The sequence below is a fragment of the Danio rerio genome, chromosome 16, assembly GCF_049306965.1.
Source record: "Danio rerio strain Tuebingen ecotype United States chromosome 16, GRCz12tu, whole genome shotgun sequence".
NCBI classification, from domain to species: domain Eukaryota; kingdom Metazoa; phylum Chordata; class Actinopteri; order Cypriniformes; family Danionidae; genus Danio; species Danio rerio.
In genome coordinates this window covers 5,317,249-5,329,372 of record NC_133191.1, presented here as the reverse complement: position 1 = coordinate 5,329,372, position 12,124 = coordinate 5,317,249, and the positions used below count along the sequence as shown (strand labels likewise).

The 12,124-nt window shown below is 38.0% G+C and overlaps 2 protein-coding genes across 5 annotated transcripts in view; both read left to right on the top strand.

The window, feature by feature from the left end:
- Positions 1-2,796, top strand: part of ttk (ttk protein kinase) — a 35,097-nt gene extending 32,301 nt beyond the window's left edge. For 2 of the 4 annotated variants that reach the window (XM_068213887.2, XM_005157833.6), the window contains exons 24-25: positions 287-369; positions 2,497-2,796. In XM_068213887.2, coding sequence (XP_068069988.2) covers positions 287-369; positions 2,497-2,580 — 167 coding nt within the window. In that variant the 3' untranslated portion in view covers positions 2,581-2,796. 4 annotated transcript variants of the gene reach the window in all.
- Positions 2,797-7,306: 4,510 nt separating this feature from the next.
- The window catches only part of bckdhb (branched chain keto acid dehydrogenase E1 subunit beta), a 90,715-nt gene continuing 85,897 nt past the window's right edge, over positions 7,307-12,124 (top strand). The window contains 3 exon segments of the mRNA NM_001080653.1: positions 7,307-7,514; positions 9,771-9,848; positions 9,931-9,999. Of these exon segments, the coding sequence (NP_001074122.1) occupies positions 7,322-7,514; positions 9,771-9,848; positions 9,931-9,999 (340 nt within the window). The 5' untranslated portion in view covers positions 7,307-7,321.

Here is a 12,124-nt window from a genome sequence, read left to right as displayed (position 1 = left end):
CAATTTCTCAAAAACTGTGGGCGAGTCAAAATCGGGGCTGAAATCATGCAGTCTGAACTCTGCATAAGTGTCATTCGCTTAGTTATGTTGTTTTAAACGCAAGAATGACATTGTTTGAGATATTTGACATTGCCGAGAAAACATCACTTGTCATAAATCTGTCATAAACATGAGTGCCATTAATCACTTTTTTTTTTCAGTGGAACAAACTGAAGTTTGTTTAAAAATTCTCAAAGGAATTGATTATTGCTTGCTTAATTATTTTTGTGTCCTTTATTCACAGCAGAAACGTCCTCCAGTGATTTTAAGAGGATCCTCAATGAACTGGTGGCTCTTCAGTCTCCAAACAGTATCGCTAGAGCTGCCAGCGTAAGTCATTCTCAATCCACAACAAGTATAGAGAGATCCAGTGTGTGTTCCAGAAAGCAATGTTAACTTCTCACCATTCTCAACCACTGTTTTGCATATTGTCTCATTATTGTGCAGCACAAGTAGTAGATTGCGCGTGATGACTGACCAATCACAGATCTTGCACTTTGTGTCATTGCAATGTGCAGTTACATTTTTGGAGAGGTGTGCATCAGGGGTATGTGATGGGGCACTTTGAGAAGTATAATTTGGCTTTTAGACGACACTTGTTAGGTGGTATATTAGCTCAGTGTTTAACACAGTTGCCTCACAGCAAGAAGGTCGCTGGTTTGATTCTCGGCTGGGCCAGTTGGCTTTTCTGTGTGGAGTTTGCATGTTCTCTCCATGTTGGTGTGGGTTTCCAAAGACATGCACTATAGGTGAATTATATGAACTAAATTAGCCGTAATGTATAAGGGTGTGTGAATGTGACAGTGTATGGGTGTTTCCCAGTAGTGGGTTGCAGCTGAAAGAGTATCCGCTGCATAAAACAGTTGACGGTTCATTTCGGTGTCGCAACCCCAAATAATTAGGGACTAAGCCAAGGGAAAATGAATGAATGGCACTCCCACAAAGTGCTTTGAAATGTGCATTTTTTTAAATTCGATGTTTGGCGTAATCTCAATTCCAGAGAGGGCGGGGCATAGAGTCGCTCCTCAACAGCCAACAGCCAATAGCGTTTTATCACAGCTCTGCCAGTAAGACTGCTAGTGACATAAAAGGGGCATATCAGACACTAGAAAGCTTTTGATTGGTCAAAAGATTTGATGAGGTGACGTCAACAGAAAACATTGGTTTATTTATGCAGAAGTGACAAACTGCAAGCGTTGGATCTTTAAATCAGATTTATATCCTCTACGTCAGTGTTTCCCAACCCTGTTTTTGGAGGAACACCAACAGTACATATTCTGGATGTCACCCTTATCTGACCCATTAACTTCAGGTTTTGGAGTCTCTTCTAATGTTCTGATGAGTTGATTTCAGGTGTGTTTGATTAGGGAGAGGTTACATGTGTACTGTTGGTGTGCCTTTAGGAACAGGGTTGGGAAACACTGCTCTAAATGCAAATTTTGGGGAACACTTTATTTTGATGGTCCATTTGAGTATTAGGGTGTACTCACACTATGCTATCCGAACTGTGCACAGGCCCGTTACCCGGATCGTTTGAGAAGTGTGAGTGCGCTGATTCGGGCTCTGGCACAGTTCACTTGGCAGGCCCTGGGGTGGTTGGAAGAGGTGGGCCTGAGCGCGGCTCACTTGGGCTTTGGTGCTGTACGCTTGTAATGTGAGTGCAAAATGTGCCAAAGCCCAAAACTGAAAGCGAGACGTGACTTTTTATATGATTTATTAATCAATCTTACTGTTCAGTGAACGCAAACTGCCGTAGTTTATTAAATACGCAAACCCCTCACTGCACGACAGCTGCGCGGCTTCAGCAGACCTCCTCATTCCTGCAGCACGAGAGCTTTATGATTGTTTATAAGCGCCAAAAGTGGCGGATCTGTTCGGCGAAATATCTGACTGCGTGTCCCCGCATCCCTAAGGACTGTTTGGTGAAATATTTGACTGCATGTCACTGCATATCAAACCGACTGAAACAATATAACAAGAGAAATCTCCACTGTGCTGAGCGAGAGCGCTAACTGAACAGCGCAGCAGCGATGACGTAAGCGTGCCCAGACCCGATTGTAATGTGAGTGCGGGCCGTCGGGGGAGACGGGAGGGGGGGCAAGCGTGCTTTGACCCGGTTCGAGGCAACTGTACGTAGTGTGATTACGGCCTTAGTAGACTGTCTGCTTAATATCAGTTGATACTGCTGCTAAACAGACATTTACCTGACTATAAGACACTTTGCAAGTACATGTCACCTTACACTAACCCCAACCCTAACCTAACAAATCCTTATAATCTAGTGAGAATTAGTTGACTTGTAGATGCAATGTAACTTAAACTCAACAAATGGACCATCAAAATAAAGTGACCATATTTTGTCACTGTTTTGGAGCACACTAGCTCATAGATCTCCTTAAAACTAAAATGTTATGTTAATTTCATGACATCGTTAACCTTTAGCCTCTGTCTCTGCAGAATTTAGCCATGATGTGCAACAGCGGGAGGAAACTGGATGTTTCTGAATGTGTGAAAAGCTCCAGTCAGACGCTGTGGAAATGAAGAGGACGTTCAAACCCACAGGACTCAAAACCACTGAGGAGTATTTCCCCACCGCATACAAGATGTCAGGCAAAACCGCTTCCACATTATCACTTCATTCTACATGCCTCTTTTCCAATTCTTCTTTACTGTTTCTGTTTTTTTGTTTTGAATATACGATGTAGTCTAAGAAAGTGTACGTGATGAATAAACATACCTTGTCAAGTACATGACAAATCTGGTGGGGTCTATTTGTTGTCTTTTTAACTATAACTTGTTGTCTTGGGAGTCATTTTGCTTTATGCATGGTTACACATTGTTTTCAGAGGTCTTAACCCAAACTGTTTCAAGATGACAGAATGAATAGGTTTCCATGAAATTCCCGATTTGGTATTAAGAGTCTTAAAGAGGTAGACTGTAATCAGGACTTCCCATTCTTGCAATTCTGAGTTTATTTGTCGCAAAATTCGAGTTCAGAGTTTTAATTTTATACTACTTATAATCATTTATTCAGGGTTGCCGCAATCATGGAAAATCACAGGCACAGGTTGTTTAAATTGGTAACAGATTATTTTAGAGAAAACAACAGGAAGAAATTGTTGAAAAACAAATCATCTATCCGCTTGTTAAGTGGTGACGTGTTTGTGACGTATGTAATACTGTTTCCGGGTCCAAGCTGCCATTCATTTGAGTGGAGAAATCATTCGTTTATGATCACGTTTTATTCCTATCACACATTAAAGTTAATTTTACATAAAATCATAGTGTACACAACAATCTCTGGGCTTTATTTAATCAGTTAATTTATCAGTTTCTGGCCATCGGATATTAGGCATGGACATATATACTGCGATCGTGATTTTCGAAAGTATTAAATCGCTTTGTAAACGTTTATTATTACCATTTCATGAGTCTCCCCATTCAGTTGAATAGAGCGCTTGGACCCGGAAGCCGCTTCGCGTGACGTCACACTTAACAAGCTGATAGAAGGCATATACCAGATCATCAATATATGACAGTGGCTCGTTTAGGCAAAAAAATAGGAGGGAAATGTAAATAGGCCGAGTCAATGTCAGTTTATTTCGTCTTTTCCTTATATATTTTTTTAAACACGTTTTCTGCTTATTCACGCTTGTGAATTGCATTATGGGATGTTGATCTCTGCTTTGTCAGCTTTAAATGTTGAAAATTCAACTTTACTGTTTAACAAAGTGACACTTGTTGACATTTTAGAATAGTTGGAGAAATTATATTGAATAAGAACTAATATATAGATAAGTGGACGAAGCAGTGGTGTAGTAGGTAGTGCTGTCGTCTCACACTAAGGGCGCTGGGTTGCTGGTTCGAGCCTCGGCTCAGTTGGCGTTTCTGTGTGGAGTTTGCATGATCTCCTTGTATTCGTGTGCGTTTTCTACGGGTGCTCCGGTTTCCCTCACAGTCCAAACACATGCGGTACAGGTGAATTGGGTAAGCTAAATTGTCCGTAGTGTATGAGTGTGTGTGTGTGGATGCTTCCCAGAGATGGGTTGCGGCTGGAAGGGCATCCGCTTCTTAAAAACTTCCTGCATAAGTTGGCGGTTCATTCCGCTGTGGTGACCTCGGAATAATAAAGTAACTAAGCCGACAAAACAATGAGTGAATGAATATAGATACGTAAGTCTGTGAAATAACAGAAGATTTGTTGACAGTTTATTAAAGGGTATTATTAGCGTAATATACACCACCAACCCACACAATATAGCACTATAAACTATTAAAAATTGTAATAAATGTCACTTTATTAGAACTTTTCAAGGTTAAAAGTTGTTGGAAGAAAGATCAAGCTTCCATAATGCAATTCAAAAGCAGAAATAAATTGGGAAAAGTAAAAACATGAATCACAAAATATGGAAAACCGCTAATTTACAGATATTTTTTTACTTTGTGTGTGTATGTTATATACATGCAATTAGCATACAATTGCAGTAAATATAACTGTGCACTTATATTATAATAATAAAGAAGAGAGGCTAAATCCATTAATCCATTGATCATGTTAAAACCAAATCTGCGACATTGGAACTGACCAATCACACGTCTCGGCCTGCAGCACTTCTGTGCCTTTAGGAATTTGAACAGGCCCTTGTGCTGAGAAAGACATGACCATAAAAACAACATTTGATCATTTTCTACCTTTCCACTGAATAACAGCACTGAATTTAACAGCAAACTTCACAGCATTTTCAGAAAAGGTCACATTTTTTTGTCATTTATTAAACCGTAATGCTTGAAAACACATAATGTGGAACAATATGCTTCTATAAACCAAACTGGAAGCCCAAGAATGAAGATACTGTCATCTTTTACTCTCCCCAAAGCCATTGCAAACCTGTTTGAGATTCTTCTGATGAGATATTTGAGAGAGGTCTGGCTGCAGACTCGGTGCAGTGCAATCTGAGCTGCATCCAATGCTTTTTAATGCGCTGACCTAACCCTACCTGTCACAGTGACGTCACTCACTACATTGAGTGCATTGAGTCTGACATTGCATTGCTGAGTGATGCATTCTCAGCTTGCATCATAAAGGCTGCATCCAGATACTATTGAGATATTTTGAAGAATGTTGCAGCTGATTGCAGCCCGAGACCGGTTGCTCACTGAAGCTAAGCAGGGCTGAGCCTGGTCAGTACCTGGAAGGGAGACCACATGGGAAAACTAGGTTGCTTTTGGAGGTGGTGTTATTGAAACCAGCAAAGGGTGCTCAACCTGCGTTCTGTGTGAGTCTTAATGCCACAGTATATTGAAGATGACACCATAAAGTCAGTGAGTGCCGTTGAGAATCGTGTCCTCCCTGCAATCAAGTCCCCCAAGGACCCCAATGGATCATCTGCATTGAATGCCTGTTCAAAAACTATTGTACTTCTCCAAAGTGCAATTATAATCATATTTGGTGCTTTTTATAGTCTATTCTCTTATAGTCTTGACATTTAACAACATTAATGATAATAATGACATTATTATCGGTAAATATAAGTTAAAGACATGCATAGTTAAAATAATTGAAACGTTTGTAAACATTAAATGATGCCTTTTTAATGTTTTTATGTATTTATATGTAACATTTATTTGCATACGAAGTGGTAGCACGTCGTAGGCTATCTAAAATAAAAGCTTTACACATGCCTTTAGTTGTACATCAGTATACCAAATACAGAATTTAAGTTGAAGTAAGTTAAGTAGTTTTATTTTATTATAACACTCTTAAATTACATAAATTTAAACGAGATTTCACTGCATCTATATATATATATATATATATATATATATATATATATATATATATATATATATATATATATATATATATATATATATATATATGTGTATACGCCAATATATCCTATTGGTTTACTGGAGTTGTAAGAGGTATAGTTTGTAACGCCTGATAAATATATATATATATATATATATATATATATATATATATATATATATATATATATATATATATATATATATATATATATATATCAGGAGTTACAAACTATACCTCTTACAACTCTAGTAAACCAATAGGATCCCAGGCAGACCCAATTGTCAGGGGTTTCTTATGACACTGTCTTTCGGATGAGATGTTAAACCGAGGTCCTGACTCTCTGGGGTCATTAAAAATCCCATGGCACTTCTCGTAAAGAGCAGGGGTGTAATCTCTGTGTTCTGGCCAAATTCCCCCCATCACCCCTTACCCATCATCCCCATCCAACAAATTGCCTCTATCACTGTCTCTCCACTACCCCTGTGGCAGGTGTGTGGTGAGCACTCTCGCGCTGTTGTCCTGTGGCAGCGGTCTCATCGTCCAAGTGGATGCTGCTCACTGGTGGTGGTGTGGCGAGACCCCCCCCAAGATTGTGAAGCGCTTTGAGTGTATACACAATAAATACGATATATAAATACACATTACATTACAACCATTAAATTCGGCAACAACATTATTCAAATTATCTTGTTTTTGTATCCGCTTGTGAGTAAATGATAGAAGAATCCTCATTTATGGGTCCCGGTTTGGTTTATGGAAACAATATTTCACATTACGTGTTTTAGAGCATTGGATTTAAGAAATGACAAATAAATCAAGAACATTGAAGGGGTAGTTTAGCCAAATTTGTATTTATGTCATCATTTACTCAGCCTGTGCATATTTTAAACCTTAACGTGTTTCCTCTGTTGAACACAAATGAAGATGTTTCGAAAAATGCTGGAAACCAGCAACCAATAATCCCACTGTATTTCTATACGGAATTCAATGTTTAAAGGTTTTCAGCATTCTTCTAAATATCTTCACCAGTAAAAAGAAACGCATCAAGATGTCTTCCTGGGGTGTTCAAACTCAGTCCTGGAGGGCCCAATATGTCCTCTAAAGTTTGGTTCCAACCCCAATTGGACACACCTGAACCAGCTATTCAAGCTCTTTCAAGGTATACTAAAAACTTCCATGCAGATGTCTTAAAGGAAGTCAGAACTAAACTATGCAGGACCGAGTTTGGACACCCCTACGTTTAAACTATCTCTTAAAGTATAATTGTTGGGTGAACTGGCCCTTTAATATATCGTGTCTGTGTCTCAAATCCTACCTAGACAGACTGCATTTTTGACTTTGAAACACGCACCACGTTTGACGTACGGTGTCAGTCAAATCTCCTCCCACGTTTTCAGCCAATCAGATGCGCGCTTGTCCATGTGAATGGTGACGTCAGCGCGCTTTTCCTGCACGGTTTCCAGCGCAATGGCGGCGACGCGGCTCTTCTTAAGAAGTTCGTGTGTGAAGTCTCGTTTAACGGGGTTCACTGGCGGAGTGCACGGTAGTTTGAGCTTAACACTGCTCAAACGGTCGCCGGACTGCACAGCCCAGCCGCGGGCGCAGAGGAGACATGCAGCGCACTTCACATACCAGCCCGACCCGGTGCCCACTCAGTACGGTAAATGCCCTTGTTTACACTTTACAGTGAGTCTCAGTGTGCTAATGACATCAGTTAATGACATTCATCTCTCATTATGACTGAATTATGATTGATATTTCAGACCTGCTAGAGTTAATAGTTAACCCTAAAGTGTTGTTTTTTTACAGTAACGTTAATGTTAAACTTAAAGAGATAGTTCATCCACAGTTGTAAAATTCTGTCATAATTTTCTCTTGTCGCAAACCTGTTTGAGTTTTACTTCTGTTGAGCACAAAGGAAGATATTTAGCGAAATGGTGAAAATCTGTAACCATTTACCTCCAAGGTTTTTGTATTTTCTACATTGGGGGAAAGTTGGTTTTCATCCATTAGGACTTTCTCCTTGATCATTATAATTTCATATAACGTTAAGTATTATTTGCTAATTCTGAATTGGGAAGTTATATTAGTAGCCATTGATCATGGTAGTATTAAAAGTACCATGGTAAACAATAAGGAGAGTGTGTCACTGAATGAATGTGTGAATGTAAAACCAACTTTACCTCAATATTTACTTGTTGCAAACCTGTTTGAGTTTCTTTCTTCTGTTAAACACAAAAGAAGATGTTTTGAGAAATGCTGAAAACCTGTAACCACTGACCTTCAGGGTATTTATATTTTTTAAGAGTAACTTTTTTGTTCAACAGAAAAAAAACTCTAAAACAAGTAAACAGAAAGTTCACTAATGACTGTTTTTCTCTCTAGAACATTGTCTGTTTAAAACATCTAAGTCTCTTATTATTGCTGAATTATTGATGATATTTCAGACTGGCTTGAGTTAATAGTTAACACTGAGGTGTTTTTTTTTTTTGCATTAATTTTAAACTTAAAGACATAGTTGTCATAATTTAGTCTTCGCTTGTCGCTATCCTGTTTGAGTTTTTTCTTCTGTTGAGCACAAACAAAATTTATTTGAGAAATGCTGAAAACCTGTAACCATTCACCTCAAAGGGTTTTGTATTTTCTACACTGGGGTAAAGTTGTTTTATATTCACCCATTAGGACTTGATAATGTAATTTCAGAAAAGTATTATATGCAAATTCTTAATACGGAAATCATATTAGCCGCCAATGACCATGGTAGTACCAAAAGTACCATGGTAAACCATACAGAGAGAGTGTGTCACTGAAAGAAATGTGTGAATGTAAAACCAACTTTACCTCAATATTCACTAGTCTTAAACCTGTTTGAGTTTCTTTCTTCTGTTAAACACAAAAGAAGATATTTTGAGAAATGCTGAAAATCTGTAACCACTGATCTCAAAGGTTTTTGTAATATATGCATTGGGGTGTAGTTGGATTTATATTTGCCCATTTCTCCTTGATAAATATAATTTCAGAAAAGTAGTACGTGCAAATTCTAAATGGGGAAATCATATTAGTAGCCAATGATCATGGTAGTACCAGAAGTACCATGGTAAACGATATAGAGTGTGTCACTGAAAGGAATGTCTGAATATTAAACTAACTTTACCTCAATATTTACTTGTCGCAAACCTGTTTCTTTCTTCTGTTACACACAAAAGAAGATGTTTTGAGAAATGCTGAAAACCTGTAACTGTTCTACTCCAGATAATTTGTGTTTTCTTCTATGAAAGTCAATGGTTACAGGTTTCTAACATTTTTTCAGAGTAACTACTTTTTTGTTCAACAGAAGAGAGAAACTGAAAAAGGTTTGGATTGAGGTAAAGTTGGTTTTATATTCCTAAATCCATCCAGTGACACACTTACAATATTGTTTACCATAGTACTTTGAATATTAGGTCTGACATCGCTTGCAAGTATGGATTTGACAGTCATTGGCTGCTAATATTCATTTATTTATTCATTCATTTTCTTGTCGGCTTAGTCCCTTTATTAATCTGGGGTTGCCACAGCGGAATGAACCGCCAACTTATCCAGCTCATGTTTTACGCAGCAGATGCCCTTCCAGCTGCATCCCATCTCTGGAAAACTAATATGAATTCCCTATTAAGAATTTGTAAATAAAATTGGGTAAGTTAAAATTGTCCGTAGTGTGTGTTTGTGAATGGGTTGAGGCTGGAAGGGCATCCGCTGCATAAAACATGTGCTGGATAAGTTGGCGGTTCATTCCGCTGTTGCGACCCTAGATTAATAAACAGACAAAGGTGAAAAGAAAATAAATGAATGAATTTGTAAATAATACTTTTCTGAAATTATACTAATAAGGTGAAATGCTGTTAATTGATTTCCCTGTTGTGTGTTTGACTGGCAGGCCCAACACAGAAGATGAATTTGTTCCAGTCTGTGACCAGCGCCTTGGACAACACTCTGTCCATTGACCCGACCGCAGGTATGAGCAGAAATCTGCCTCTTTTATTCTCTGACGCTCCTGTGTTTCAGCTGCTCTAACATGAGCTTGTCTTCTCTTTCAGTCATCTTTGGGGAGGACGTGGCCTTTGGTGGAGTGTTTCGATGCACGGTCGGACTCCGAGATAAATACGGTGGGTGTGTGGTGTACAGCTGATGTCAAAATGATTTGCCCTCCTGTAAAATTTGTATTATTTTTCTGATCAGACTTTGCAATAAGATTTCATTAGTTAATGTATTTACTAACACGAACCAAGTATGAACAATGCTTGTAGAGCAGTTATTAAACGTTTATTAATGCATTATTCACACCCAAATTCGTGCTTGTTATCAATATGTTCAGACTGCACATTGCTCAGTTGTCGCGTTACAGATGTTTTCACACTGCATCTCACAACCAACATGCGCGTGAAGTGACATGGACACAACGTGAGGTCACGTAGTATACATTTAATTATTAACTTCATAATGAGAAAGAATTCAGCCTTTATTGGAGTAGAAAATGTGCTTAGTTTGTTGACCTGGCTTTTGAAGGAAATTAGCAATTTCTCTTAACCATTTTTTTTTTTGGACCCGGTTGTGGTATTGCTCAGATGACACGTCAAACAGACACGGGTCAACTAATTTCCATTAGTTTTTCCTTCATTTCTTGGGTCCAAGTTGTGCTGGATCACCTTTATTTAATCACCCTAATTAAACAAAGAAAAACCAGGATCCTCCCTTCGCTATATTTCTTAGCTAGAGTTTTGTAAAAGGATCGTCTTTAGAATGATTTTGCTAAAGAATAAATTTGATTTATACTTTACCACAGAGGGTAACTTGATGGGTTCTGGGAAATGAAGTCAATGTCCACTCCAGTTGAAGAAAAGTAATAAAATACACTTTTATTAAGGAAGTAAAATCCAGTGAAAAAGTGGAATAAACAAACGACAAATAACAGAAACAAAATCCTTACTTTATCCTTTGTTTAGGCAACCAACCTCAGTATACAGAAGTCAGAAAAGCTCAAAGCTGGGGTCCGTTCTTCGTACGTGGATTACTCAGTTAGCTGGATTTGGATATTGACGATTTGACACGATCCAGGATCGTTTCGTTCTTCAAAGCTGATCCGAGAGTTGTTGTCATAGCAACAGTTCTGCTAGCTCAAACCTGATCGGGAGCAGGTTCAATTCATATAAGCAGGATTAGATCGGCTTAGTTCAAGCAAAGATAATACAGATAGTATGATCCCAATTCTGATATTTTCTTACAGTAGTAACGTTAGTTATACACTTGGGAAAATGGTACATATTTTTTAACTATATAAAGTTATAGTTATTAATAAAATAAATAAAGTTATACATATTAATAAAAATTTATGCAATCTGCACCCTCGAAATGAAAGTACAAAGACTGCCACCTGGTGGTGCAAAGAGAAAACTTATTGATAAGAACTTTTTAATCGCTTTAAAACAAATTGTGTATAATAGAAATGCACAATATGTGACTTTTAAAAAAAAAGCAATAATACATTTATGCAGTCATAAACATGTTTTGATAGTAAATATGCCAGTGATTTGATGCTTCACCAAAGTTGCAGACGCCTTTACCAATATCCAAATGCTTTTGTAAACAACCAGTTATTTTTTACACCGATTAAAAAAACGGCTACTATAATAAAGAAAATCTTCACTAAATGTACAACGAAATACACTGATATGCATTGAAACACATGATTAATACACTTGACACATGAAAGTGTAAAGCCTGCAGCTCACAACAAATGTGGAAGGTTATTGCGTGTCATATTTAACAAGCTGTTTACTGCTAATTTGATGTAATTTTGCTCACATGGATAATTGAATATTAATCAGATGATGTCATTACGCTGCTGTGCCGTCAGCCAATCGTTGCATTGCTGATCATGATTTCGAGGATCGATAGATCTGTCCTTCACAACACACGCAGCGATCTCAGATCAGTTTATCCAGACATTCTAATCTGATTCACGAACTTGTTTGAAGAACCAAATTAGCCAGAGATCGGTTATCCAGATGAACAGATCCAGGATCTGCCAAATCATCTTAGATAATTTAAGCGAGGTACGAAGAACAGACCCCAGGTCAGTAATGCTCAGCTTTTATACTTCTAAAATCAGGTCATGCACATAACTACACCTCATTTTTCAGTGAGGACTTGACATTTTTAATACAAGTACCCATATACCGTTTGGATATTTACCTACTATATCAAAGCACTAATTATAAATCACTAATGACC